We start from the raw sequence: 14,482 nt of genomic DNA, 5'->3' as shown, positions 1-14,482 counted from the left end.
CTTCCTTCACCACAGTGGAAGCAGAAGAAAAAGGACTTGATGGCAGGGTTAGAAAGTATCAGGGAGACATATCTGGAAAGAGGTAGCAATAGTTTCTACATAAGAATATTTTAGAAAGTCCTAAGTGTGTCATCATTACAGAGGACTCAACTCAAAGGGGTGTTGCCTCCTAAGATTTCAGAACGTTTTTTATAGAAAAGTTTAAATGGCACTAATATTACATATGATAAAATATAATTCTAAACCTCACAATTAGAAGTGTTGGTTCTTGAACCACTACTTTACTATAGATTTTTTAAAATTCATACATCAATATATTTTCGAATACTTTCGTCAACATTATTTAGAGTACGTTTTAATTACTGAATACTATACGGTAAGATCTGCTACACGTGTCGACACGCAAGAACTGAGGTTCCTGCAGTCAAGGGTGCTGGCCTGTGCTAGGCATACTGGTCAGAGAAGAACCCTCTAAAGCGAATACCAAGAGCTCTTTCTAGATGCAGCTTCCCTCCCGGATTCGTGCGCGTGGTGCTTCGCAGGGCAATTAAACCACACACCGACAGTCTCCTGCCCACCGTTTCTCCCCGCCAGCACCCAAGGGGCAGCATGGCCGTGGAAGGTCACTGGAAACCTGCTGGCCAGCGCCATCCATGCTCTTTACCCTGCTGCGGAAACACACAATTCACTGGTATAATCAATATGTGGCCGGAGATATGTACTGTCATTAAAAATCATTTGTCCTGAAGAGGGCTAGTCTTGAAAACGTCAATGTTAGGAACTTAGGTCATGTTAACCCTTAAACACTTTGAGTGATCTGCTTTTCGTGAAATCAGAAAGCTAAATAAATAACGACTTTGATTCTAAAAGAGCTTTGTTTTTTAATAACATTAGTTGCGATACAAACGAACACATTATGGTCAAAATCACTTCCCTCTTTCTGTGTGTGTGTGTGTGTGTGTGTGTGTGTGTGTGTGTGTGTGTGTACACGTGCGCACGCACATGCACGCTTTAGAGTAAAAATGTCAGCTGGTTTCTTAGGAACTGAGCTACGCCTGCAGGAGATGATCGCCCTACAGCCCCGAGGAAGGCCCCACGGCCGCGGTCTGGGAGTCTAAGTCTCCTGACATCCGGGGGAAGGGGGCAGTAGGATTCAGACCGGTGAGACCGCTGGCAGTTGTCTGCAATGCCAAGGAAGTCTCCAGAATCGTTCCCGACACGTGTCAACACTGCTCTCACAGCGGCTCAGGGCTGAGGCTTCGATAACCGGGAACTCAGGGAACCCCTGCAGTAGAGGCGCCCCCTCTGCTGGTATCTGGTACTGGATGTGCTACTGAGGGAAGAGGCGTGCGGCAAGGTGTGTCCTGAGGTGGAGGCAGCGAGCGTGAGCCCCCGACAGAGGCAACCTGGGGTCCGAAAGACTCTGCAGACAAATGCTGGCATCTCTGGGATGCGGTGCTCTCATTGACACCGCAACTTCTGTAAAACGCTCCTAACCAGCGCGAAGACTGGATCGGCTTCTATTTCTGCATTTAATTATCTAGGGGATTACAGAGGAAACTCCCAAAATCTAAGGAACTTTGTTTGTCAAGTATAAATGTTTGCCACCTTTGGAGAGAACTGCTCTTCCCTTCATAAAACCACCTTTTAATACTTGTGACTAATCTCCACATCACGTTTCAGAGAGCTCATTCCTATATACATATATATATACACATATATATATATAGACACGCACGCACTGCACGCTTACTCAGTCCACGCGTGAAGCGCTCTCTCTACCCCCAAAACCTGGACCACCAGGAGCCCGGCGGAGCCAGCTTACCAGCAGTAGTCCAGCAGATGGGGAGGGAGCACTGGGATGTAGATGTGCTGCCAGTACATCGGGTAGAGCAGGGCGGCCGATCCATGGACACAGGCGGTTAACTAAAGGTTGTAAAAGGAAAAGAGCAGTAAGTGGCCGCCGGCCCTGCAAACACAGGGACACGCTCAAGTTATCAAAGGTTGAGGACACTCATAAAACAATTTACTTAACGACCTGAATCACATTATCTTGACCAATTCTGCCTGCAGAAAGTCTCATGTTTCAGAAGGGCCCTCTGAAAAAATACCTAAGCAGCCAAGTAGCTTCTTCGGCATCTTATGTAGACGGTTATAACTTCCTGAAAATACAGTGTCTGGGGGCAAAACTTAGAACATATAAAAGGAAAACTGAAAAATTGGGCGAGCGTCTCAGAAGGAACCATAGGAAATGACGGTGTGTGCCGCCCGGGTTGCACTCACTCAGATTAATACACCACGATGCAATATGGGAAGGAGGAGAGGCTGAAAGCTCCTGGGGGATATCATTAGGGCAAATTGCCAAAGAATGAAACATGAGCCAGTCAGGAGAGTCTGGAAGCTGCAGTATCGCCAGGGGACTCAACGTTCGACAGTTGGAGCTTCAGCAACGTGTGAACCGCGGGTGACGGTATCAGGAGACTCTGCTCACTGACACGGAGAATGTCACTATTGACCAGCGAGCTGCCCAAGCTTGACAGCTGTACCGCAGGAAGCCAAGGATATCATAATTTCATATTTAAACTGTTCATTTCAGATTAACATCGTGTTTCCTAGCTTTAGATCACAACAGCTGCAAATACACTGATGCTATTTTAAAGGTAATTGCCATTTTAATTGTTTTGTTTTGGCAAGCGGTTAATTAAATATTTTTTAATGCTTAACAAAGGGATAGCGCTTTTTTTTCCCCTCCCTCCTACTGACCCTGATCAGAATCCTTTCTCTGACTTCGTTTACATTTTAAATTATATTTCTGTACGTGTTGAGTCATTTCTTTAGCATTTAAAGCAATAATTAAATCAGCATTCTTCATTTTAAAGTTTTGCCATAGTCGGCATTTTCAAGACATTTACTGAATGTCATTTTATTTAACTTGAAAATCAGAATTTAAAAATAAAACCATCTGAAAATGCACCACAAAATTTCTATCTATTTTATTATACAAAGAAATTAAAATTTATACATAGTAATCAAATTAATTCAAAAGGATAAATGTAAACAAAGCAATTCAATCTTAACAGCAACATGTCTATATTTAAGTGCAAAATAGTTCCACTAAATTTTTTAAAAGTCAGTTAAAATAACCTAATCTGAACCCAAAACATAAAAATTTTGATGAAAAGTACTTTCATCTTCATCATATGTATTATATTTTTTTCCAGTTAAGATTTTTAATCAATTTTATATGGCAAAAAATTTATTTGTTCCATTTAGAATGCTATCATTAAAGGGTTTTATTACTTTGCACTTAGAAGTTTTAACAGTTTATCTACACTATTCCTTCAATAAGTATTATTTTTAAAATTCCTTAATTAGAGCACACACTAGGAGGCATTCAGATACTTCTGTGTAACAATTACGGGCCAGATTTATTTCTCTTCCATATTTGAACTGGAGGGAAATGCAAATGGGGTTGATCTCAGTTGTGTCAATTCTGCCGAGAGCTTGCATGTGCTCCCCGGTTGTAAATGAGGTAACTTTGAATGTTTCAGTGTAACTTGATGGGCTAAAAGCACTTATGCAGCTGTGAAAGGCAGTTAATTTACTCAATTTCTCCATCTGCAGATAGATGGCTTTTAAAAGAGCTCATTTAAAACCGTTTTTAAAAGTGTTCTTTTTTATTGTTGAGAAAATAATTAACAGTGTAACAAGAGGGAAGAAACACATTCCCCAAATGAGGAATTATAATAATAGTAACTTATTTTACTAGGCACACCCAGAGTCCAAAGCACTCTATTAAATGCTAGAGCTGTCCCCCTATGCCCTCAGTGGTTATCCTTAAGTGAAGTTATAAATTTCTCGCTAATAAGGCTCAATATCATCTGATGAATTTGACTGGTTTCTTAGAGGATGATTTCTGCCACGAGAAGGAAAGTCACGAACTTTCTGCAAAGGCCAGCACTCAGCAGAGGGTCACGGCAGCTAATCAAGATCTACCAGGAAAGAAGGAAGCTCTACAGGATTTGTGAGCTTCTTCGATGCAGGGGATCAGTGACAGGGAGAGGCAAAAACACTACCCACCCCACGCCCCCGCCCCGGCAAACCTCAGTTTCTGGCCTAAGCGACCAGGACGAATTATTTAAAGACATATAACAAAAGTGTCAGGCTCAGGTGGGACTGTAAGTTACGTGCCCTCACAAACACGGATCCTGTTAACCATGAGACGTGCAAGTGGAGATTTCCAAAGGCGGCAGAAACCTACCGAAGAAGATATCCCTTACCCACCCAGCAGCGTGTAGTAACTCTGCGATTTAAAAAATAGAGAAGAACAGGGCTTCCCTGGTGGCGCAGTGGTTGAGGGTCCGCCTGCCGGTGCAGGGGACACGGGTTCGTGCCCCGGTCCGGGAGGATCCCACGTGCCGCGGAGCGGCTGGGCCCGTGAGCCATGGCCGCTGCGCCTGCGCGTCCGGAGCCTGTGCTCCGCAACGGGAGAGGCCGCAACAGTGAGAGACCCGCATACCGCAAAAAAAAAAAAAAAAAAAAAAAAAAAAATCATTAAAAAATAGAGAAGATATTGTTACAGCGTATGCTTTACAGAGGAGATAGTGAAGTTGTAGGTAAAGAAAATACAATCAAGAAAAAATAAATTTACTAGGAAATTAAACACAGTTATATGCAAGCTGTCTAAGGTAAGAACAATGAAGCACATCGTGGACAAACTTTAGGGACCGGCCACTAAGAGGCTGTGCCATCGGGCGCACCTGCAAAGATAACCAGATCCCAGTTTCCTAACCTTTAAAATAAGAACTACATGCCAGATGATCTGTAAACACCGTCTCTGAGAGATCTAACGTTCTCTACTCTTAGATCAGATCAATTCTAACACTGTGTAGTTTTAGTAATAGTTAAGAATTGCTTTTTCCATACGGGTGGGTAACAGAACATTTTAACTCGACTATAATTCAGATCCACCTTCGAAATCTATCTAAACATAATCTCTGAAAGCTTTAAAGCACATTAGGGAACTGTGAAACTGGAGACATTATAATAATTTACTTGCTTAATTCAACAGAGTTTTTGAGTACCTGCCATGCGCCATCATAAATCTCTACTAAGCAACAGGGACACAGAACAGAACACGTTACGTAGCAGTGGGGAAAGCAAACAACAAACAAGTGAAACACATATTACGTCCGAGGTAAATCCTGTGAAGAAACCGAAGGCAGGGTCAGAGCAGAAAGGCTATTCTAGACAGGGGCATAGGAACGAACACTGCCGTGGCCACGCCTGCACCGAGACCTGACTGAGGCGGGGAGCCGCGTACGGTGGACCTGGGGAGAGGGGCATTCAGGGGCCCCGAGGTGCGAGCAGGCCCGCCACCTTCTTGGAGTAGCAGGGGGTCGGCTGATTAAACGGGAGAACGGCAGGAGTTGAGGTCAGAGAGGAAGCGAGGCCGGAACTGAAGAGCCCCCTGGGACACAGCAAAGACACCAGATTTCATGCTGGATAAGATCTGTCCGCACCTCTGAACACGGTGCTAACTGTCACAACAAATCGTTTACCTAGAACGTGTCCAGAACTTTGCAAATTAAGGCAAATAAACAACATACTTTAGAAGTCTGCTCTGCAGAATAGAGTTCTATAAAGAAATGAGATCAAATGGAGTCTATAAAAGTACTGAATCACTATGTTGTCCACCTGAAACCAGTATAATATTATAAATCAACTACATGTCAATTTAAAAAAAAAAAAGAAATGAGATCAATTTATAAGCCAGGTAAGAAGGAGAATCTTCTTACTTTTAGGTTCATTATGAAATATTGAATCTTTAAGCTTCAAGGGAAAGGCTAATTGTATTTCTTTGGATCAGAATTACCCAAAATTCCATGATAGGTTCATGATAGGGCTAGAACCCCACAGCGCTCTTCTGACATTCTGTCAGCTGTTTCTCTAACACCACAGTTGTTCTTCATGAAAGCAGGGGAGAGGAGAGAAGAAGATTCGGTGTTTGGGTTAGAGCATGTTCCTGGCATAACATCCTTGAAACTGAAGGACTTACACATTGCTATCACGGAATAACAATGAAGTGTACTAAATAAAGAAAAAAACGTACCAAATAAAGGTTAAAGAAAAAAACATCTTCGTTACATGGCATAGGAATATTTAAATGCACATATAATTTCACAAAGCACACTCAATATATTGAACTGATTCAGACCCAAAGGGTTGACTAACACAAAATAAAATCCCTGGGATATTCATTTCCCATACAGCACAACTGTAAAATATGTACATATGAAAACCACGTGAAAGAGACAAGACCTGGGGCCTGAGAAATCAGAGGGAGAAACCTGACAACGAAGGTTGGCAAGAGTGAGCTCAGTGGTGGAATAAAGGCACCTAGAGCTTCCCGTTCTGGCCACAGGTCTAAGGGGGTCCCTCTCACTGACAACAGCAACGAGAGCAAACGTTGATATGATGCTAGCTCTGTGCCAGGCACTATTCTCAGCACTTGACATACTCAGATTTAATGCTCCAACCACCTTATGAAACAGGCAGTGTTACCACTACTCCCATCTTACAGATGTGGCAAAGTTACACCAATTGCCTGAGATCATACAACCAGCAAGTGGCAAATCCAGGAGACCAATGCCAGCAGGCTCCAGGGTACCATGACCATTATATTAACCTGCCTTTTGATATACAAAGATTCAAAATTCCCATTCATTATAAGGCTTTGAATAATATACACTGGCTAGAAATAGTTCATCCTAATTATACAGAGGAGAATGAGTCTCTCACTGAACAGACAGAGAAGAACAGCTGACCTTTAAATGAAAAATTCAGGGTCTAGGATAGAGATGCAATTTACAAAACTTTCCCAGGCGTCACAGCCTGAGCCTTCAGCAGGAAACCAGGAGAGCAGATTCTCTGAAAAATGTTACAAAGATAAGATACTTGATAGAAATTCTACAAGTTATCATCTCGATCTGCATCTGCAAGTATATTTAGCTGGAAGCCAAACCAAAGTTCTTTCCCTTTGTGATATGAAATCTCACTTGTACCTTGTTCTTAAACTATATATGTATTGAGGAGATCAGCCTACTAACACAACTAAGCAATGTTTTAAGCAATTCAGTAGACATCTATGTTGAGAAGGAAAAAACCACACCATCAGATTTCCAAGGAGACGACAGGAAAGCGATCTATTGAGTGCGGTGACCACAACGGAAAACAGCACGATTCTAATTCACACGCTTTACCAGTAAAGATCCCATCCTGACGCACCGCCGCTCCTGTGGTTCTAGTCTCTGTGTCTCTCTTAGCCAGATCCTGCCTCATTTCAGTGTAGGAGTCCCACTGCCTTCAACTAAAGTTCTATATGAATTACTCAGGGGCAGATTTAGGTCCCCTAAGAATGTATTTATGCACAAAATCCAAGAAATATTGATTAGAGACTTCATTTGATTTTTAACTGAATCGATGTTTACTTCAGAAATGGAAGCGCTATAATACCTAAAGGTACACAGAATAAACTGCTGCAGATATGAACGTGATAAATTTCCTTGTGGAATGAAAAAAGTTTCAGAGGAAAGCATTAAAAAATTATCTGTTTGAACACATTTAATTTACATTCACGTTTAAAAGTCGAGGACAAATAAGGTAGCAGCACAGTATTTGAAAACTACAAAGCTATCCCCACTATAAGATAGTCTTACTTGAGCAAAATTCTGACGCTCAAATTAAGTGATAGTTGTAAAGAAATGTTTAGAGAAATAGCAATTTTATACCATGAAAAAAGACAGTATTTGGCTGTACATTTTTCTTTTTCAATACTTTTTTATATACGAAAATATCATCTTCTATTTCATTCTCTTTCTCCATCCTAAAGGGATGGACGTGGTCAGCTGCGGCCTCATGACTAAACGTCACCCTGGCCTCTCTGCGTCATATCCACGTCCCCTGGAAAGTTCTTCTCACCTCACGCTTGGTCACTGGTTAATTAGCCCTCTTCCGAGCCAAACAATTCTACTGTTTTCTTGCTCCTCCCACGTACTCATTCTTTCATTCACTGGACACATGGGGAAACCGAGGCAAAGTTACACCAACTGCCCGAGGTCACACAACTAGACGTGGGATGCCAGACACGCGTCAGGCGTCACGGCTGCTGCCGGGGACAGAACGGGCCGAGGGGACACAGCCTCTGCCCTCGTGGAGCTTTCACCCCAGCGAGCCTCAGCACGCACCGTGACTGTCACGCCAACCCCACCTCAATTCTGAACTTCTGTAGCTGCGACACTGCACATAAAGGTCGACGCCTTCAAACACGTTCCCCCCCACGTGACTTTCCCCGTCACTAAATTCACTGGTCTCTAGTTCACATCTTCACACCAATTCTGCAGCAGTTTAGCTTTTCCCGGAGAAGGCCCATCTACCCTTCCACAACTTTCAGGAGTCTGACACGATAACACAGCTCAAATGTTATCTATCTTCTCTCCACACAAACTTCTAGACCCAGATTCTAGAGGACTATAAGTTAGGCTGTTCGTGTGAATTATATGAAAACCGTATTTTTAAAAATAAGGCATTTATTTAAGAAATAAACAGTACAGTTAAAGAAACACTAAATTTAACAATTAGGAAGAACCTTAGAAATCATTCTTGTCCAATTCTTTCATTTTCTGTATAATAAACTTCAGGATAAAAGGAAAAAATGGCTTATATGAAGTCATCCAAGTTTTTAGTTGAGTAGTCACGAACTGAAAAACAAATCTCTCATTTCAGAAGATATTACTGATATAATCACACTACTCCCACGTTTGCGGACATATTCCAAATAACCAATAAATAAAATCTAAGTGACTGAACCTACTTTTTTAACTAGTAGGCATCTCTGAAAATCGTAACTTAAAATATCTCTCACCAGGAACAAAACTAATGGCAAACCACCAGCAACTGAAAGACAGACGACCACAAGCAGCCCCAAAGGACTTCTGAATCCTTACAAGCGAAGTGACTATCTGACAATTACAGATATTTAAATGAGAATGAATAATTGTACATATATATTATATGCTGTATCATTAAAATTGTATATGATATTCCCATAGATACTTAACATACACATATGTATATTTAGCAGGTGTATCAAACGCTTGTAAATATATACATCCATACATAAACACACACACACACACACTTTACAGAGTTCCAATTTACTAGTAGCAAATGACATCAGGCTCTGCCCCCATTATATATCAGACACTAAGGAAATAGCTGATGAACATTTGTCCTTTGTGTGTCATTGTAAACTTCTCCCTCTTATTTACCTACTTTCAAGCAGACTCTACATCCAACAGACATTTCCTTATTAGCCACGTTTCTAGAACCCAACTCCATCTACCTTTCACGGTCACTGTTAGTTCAGGAGCTGGACATCTCTTTTTCTACTTACTGCGACTGCCTTTTAGCGAGACACCTGTCAGTCAGTTTCCCTAATCTATTTTTTTCTAATGCCACCAGCTTCTCTTCCCCAAAACAAAACTGGTCACAGCACGTCCCTCATTTGCCTCCCCACAATCCTCTGGATAAAATCCAAACCCCTTCGTTTAGCAAACATGGTTCTTCACAGTCTGGCCACTGCTATCTCTCCAACTGGATCTTGTAGCATGACTTCTCTCTGTCACTCTCTTGGCGCACACATACACACGCACAAGTATATATTTCCGAGACAAAACACAAATTCCTTCCAAGAACCAGGCGTAATATTGAGGTCAACTCTTTAATCTACCACCCTCCCTCCTATATTTCCCACATCAAGAGTTCTAGTCACACTGACTGGCCTTGATTGACACTATATAATTTATTATTTATTACGATTCTAGAGAATCACAAATTAATAACCTTGAAATTCCCACTACCTGGCAAATAATAATATTTATTGATACCAAATGAATAAATGCCCTTATACTCTATGTTTGGAAGACTCTACCGATGTCAAACATCTCCTTCAAAATAAAGATCTATGTTTTTCTTCTCAAGTGGTTAACTAGTTTTTACTCTTTCCATTACACTATTTTATCATAGTAAATCACAACAACATATGAGATTCGTGGAAGCTGTGCCTTCAATTTATGCCTCTCAGATCCAAGTTCACTCTCTGCTACCCACCTGTGACGATGGATCTGGGCCCTTGAAGTAGTTACCAGACGGAGGAGAGAGTGAGCGCTGTCCGCAGAGGACACAGGAGACGCACTGCAGGAGGAAGGGACCGTGGCTTCCTGGTTCTGTGTGCTCTGCGGCAGGCTCCTGCAGGGCCTGTGCGTCTCCGGGGCCTGGCTCTCGTAGGACACTGGTCAGTAGTACCCAGCAGGAATACCTGGCACCTTCTTCAGGTGGTTCTGTAGAACGTGTCCAGGGAGACGTCTCCCATGGCAATCAGGTAGACTACCTGGTGGCAGGTTAATTACACTGAACCTCCTCCATCAAGAGGGAGGCTTGATTAGGTCCACCGGCACCGGAATAAATATTCTGGGTAAGGACTCGTCTTTTCTCTGCCATAATCCTTCTACCAGCACCACCACCATCAGGCTCACAGAGTAACACACCTGTCAGCACGGCACTCTGTAAAGCACTGAATCTCATCGAGGTTATTCACGGAACGGCAACGTAGAGCAAGAGGCTCACGTCCGTGAACTCAACTACTCTGGCCTTACACTTGCGACCTAGAAGCTGCTGCCCTAATCAAGAGGTGCAATGGCTCACGGAGACTCCGTTATGACGCCAGTTGGGAAGGAGCACCCTTAAAGGCTGGGGCTCTGTTTAACACGACGCAGGATGCGCCTTGAGTCAGAAAGCGTCTCGCGGTGCTGTTTCTCCCAAAGCCAGCGTCCACGGGACCGGGAGTCAAGGGGCAGGAGTGGGCTTGGCCCTCTCGCCGTCACTCCGAACGGCCCACTTGCAGAGATTCTAGTTCCTGCCCCAGCCACGCAGGGCGCTTTGGGTTTGGGGGTCTGACCTCCCAACGGTGGAGTGCTTCTACTTGAACCACAAGACGTGACCACCACCTGGCCTTCTGGGTTCCTTAATGCCACTGCAGCAACAGGCCAAAAACTGGGGTTAATCTACTGGCTGGAATGATTGATCTCAATAACCGGGAGCCAGTTGGGTTGTTTTTACACAACAGCGGCGGGGGAGGCCTATGCCTGGAACCGTGGGATTCTCTGGGACGCATCTCGGGACTTCCACGCCTGGCGGTAAATGTCAACGGGAAACGACAGCAGTCAAAACAAAAACAAAACACAGAACTACTGAGGAGCCAGACCTTCTGGAAATGAAAGTTTGTATCATTAAACCAGGTAAAAAAAAATCCAACCCGCTGAGGCTCTGGCTGAGGTGAGGGGGCTATGGAACAGGTAACGAAAGAAGGAAGTGAGAAATGTCAATTATGGTCTCGCGAGCAGCTACATAAACAAGGGCTGTAGCAGCTTTCCATGTTTTAAATTTTCCTTTCATGTGTTTGTTTATTTTTATCTGCTAACCACTTTTTCTTCTATGTCTCATCGTTGTCTTACATATATGTCGTTAGTAGTTAACAGAAAATTAAATGTGATTGTAACTGAGGACACGGACACAATGCCTGGGTACCGTGCTGCTTCTCGTTTGGGGGAAAGGGCGAAAATGTCCGTGCCTGGAAAAGGACAGCTACATCTCATTGGGCGGACACGGAGCTTTGTTTTGCTGTTGCTCGGGAAGTGCACATGATTTAGAGGGTGTCCGAGGAGGACGAGCGTCCAAAGGGGTGGACTGTACCAGTTACCGATCTACTGCCTCTCAACCTCAAGTCTGCCCCTCTTTGTCAGAGCTGAGAAAACAGACCTGTGCCCTTTAGATACCTTTTCCTTTCGGCAGGCGGCACGATGCTGAGCTTTGTCCGGAGAGGACAATGACGCGACATTTCGGGAAGACAGGGCTTGACGTCCTGGCTCCAGTGTACTCACCAGGCGGTCCCCCTTGGAGCTGGCCAAGCACGGGTGGGTGGCTGCCAGGCTGCCGCGTGACAGCAGCTCAGGCCTGCGGGCCGCAGGGGCCGGGGGGCCCCCGGCTCGCCTCGGCAGCTCCGGGCACAGTGCCTGTGGCCCCCGCGGCGCGCGGCTCCTGCGGCACAGAGGCTTCTCCTGCACCTGGTGCGTGACAGCGCCGCTGCCGGCAGCACCCGGCGACCGGAAGCCTCCCTTGGTGCCACCCTCCCCTCAGCGGGCTCCCGGGGGGTGGGGGGCCTCCGGCGAGACAGCCCGGAGGCCGGCCTCTCCCAGTGACCCCAGAGCAGTGTGCTCCCTGGGCACAGATGCCCAGCTCCCCTCTACCTACTATGCCACGTGCTTCGCGGCTCCCGGCACTTCCCGCAGCCCCTCCCTGTCACCCCAAGCCCACATGACAGTCTTAAATTCTTGATATTCAACTTGCATCGTTCAGATGCCTGTAGTTTCTCTCTCCTGACTGGACCCAGACTGATACAGAGGCTGTGACCTCGTTACCTTGCCTGTGTATGTGGAACACCGTCTGGCACGACTTAGGTGAGCCACAGACGAGGAGTGACTCAATGAACGAACAAAGGAAACCCCCTGCCATGGGGAGAAAGGAGCATGTTTTCTCCTTGGGACACGTGAAGGCCAAAAGATAGCGAACCAAGTTCCCGCACAGACTGAACGAGAGTCAGTATAGCAAGAGAAATTTATGAAGCTGAAAGAGTTTAAGACGTATTGATAACTTTTCCCCCAAGGAATTACAATTTTGGCATAGACTTTTTTAAAAGTTAAAAATTTCTAGGAGAAAACAGCTGAACACAAATCTTTTTTTGTTTTCTATCCAAAGGCCTATACGGAAATTATCCTCTAATTTATAAACTTCAGAATTTACAAAGAGACCTTTACTATTGTCATAATTATTATTATTTAAAGAGACTAGTGTCAAAAAAGACCATCAAAGAGACACATTTTTACTTGTTAAAGAGACGTGTTTCTACCCTGGCATTGGCAGCGTCAGATGAACACTTCATATTTCATACCATACCATAATTGGTGAAAATTTTATTATATTTTAAAAACTTTCTATCTGATATCCACAGTTCAAAAGATTACGTTTACTGCACCGCCCCCCCCACACACACACCGCGACCATGGTTCTAACCTTTACTGTGCTTGTTGCTATGAAAAACAGCTCTTACCACCTCGAGAGTTAGAAGATACAAACACCTGCAGCTTTTCCCATCTTAGAAGTTTCCTCCACACAAATCTTCCCACAAAGTGTCACGTGACCAGCCTCAATAGTCCCATTTCCACGCTCCAACCACATCCACTTAGCAGTGAATGAAAATGCAATGTTCTGAAGAGCAGGACCCAAGTCAGATAACACACGGGTAAGCGGAGTCACTGCCTGCAGTTTCCGCTGACATAACTGGTTGCTATGGGCTTTGGGAAGAATTAAAAATCCCAAAATTGTTCCTAGATTCTCTCTCCCTGAGAGGTCTTGATAAGAATTTTTAACTGCACCACGCTGCTGCAGCTTTAAAATCATAAGGGGGGAAAATACACTTCAATAATCTGCAGCAGGGAGTAGATCTGGGTAATCTTTGTGCTCGCACCAACTGCTCAGTTCCTAGTCTCCAGAAAGATTCTCTGCGCCGCCGGTTTCAGATATTAAACGCTGGTCGGTGGCACTAGTAAGAGGTAAGTCAAGAACACGTAACATCCAGATGGAGAGGTTAAAATCCGGCGGATCCCCCTTCAGTCTAACTCAACCTAGAACATCTACATTTTAATCGCTGATTTTCCACGGATCACAAGATTTCTTTTTGCATAGGCCCTTGACGGCATTAATGAGAGAAGGGGAGAAAAGCATATGCTTAAATGCCTGGGGGCAACTGTAACAAAGGAAGAGACGGCGGTGTATTAGCACAATTCCTGCACTCACAGCACACGGCGTGCTCTGAGCAGTCCAGACAGGACACAGACGACACAATCACATCTCTGTAACTAATGTGCTTACAGACTCCAAGAGGGTGACGTCCACCAGCTAAATATTGGTCAAAACGGGGGCTAACACTCAGACATCTGCTCTAAAGAGAGCATCTCTCGTACCTGCTTCCACAGGCCACAAAGATACACTCTAGTTAACACATCACTGACAGGAGGACGAGAGCTCCTGTCAGACTCGGGCCAGCTCAGTGCTGGAAACAACGCGCACGCAGCCAGCTGACTAGCTAGAGAACGTCTGGGGGACAATGACGGAGCCCCTGACAAGGCTTCACGCCTGACTGACTTGAGAGCCGATGGCACGGCTCTCAACAGCAAGCCTTCCCTACCTCTGGCCACAAAACAGCAAGAAGTCAACTGATACACCCTTGTAGTATCACGCTTTCTTCCTCTGCTGTGACTACAGGAGACTCTGGGCCGCTGTCCTGCTGGTCTGCTATTCACTTGGG

General features: G+C 44.5%; 1 protein-coding gene across 8 annotated transcripts in view; it reads right to left on the bottom strand.

Moving 5' to 3' along the window:
* Window positions 1-14,482, bottom strand: part of DENND1B (DENN domain containing 1B) — a 258,787-nt gene that overhangs the window by 114,993 nt on the left and 129,312 nt on the right. For all 8 annotated transcript variants that reach the window (XM_059055774.2, XM_059055749.2, XM_067027477.1 and 5 more), the window contains one exon: window positions 1,826-1,926. In XM_059055774.2, coding sequence (XP_058911757.1) covers window positions 1,826-1,926 — 101 coding nt within the window. The remainder of the gene's footprint in view (window positions 1-1,825; window positions 1,927-14,482) is intronic.

The sequence above is a fragment of the Kogia breviceps genome, chromosome 1, assembly GCF_026419965.1.
Source record: "Kogia breviceps isolate mKogBre1 chromosome 1, mKogBre1 haplotype 1, whole genome shotgun sequence".
NCBI classification, from domain to species: Eukaryota; Metazoa; Chordata; class Mammalia; order Artiodactyla; family Physeteridae; genus Kogia; species Kogia breviceps.
Note: the sequence above shows the minus strand (reverse complement) of the source record. Positions and strands in the feature narration are given on the sequence as shown.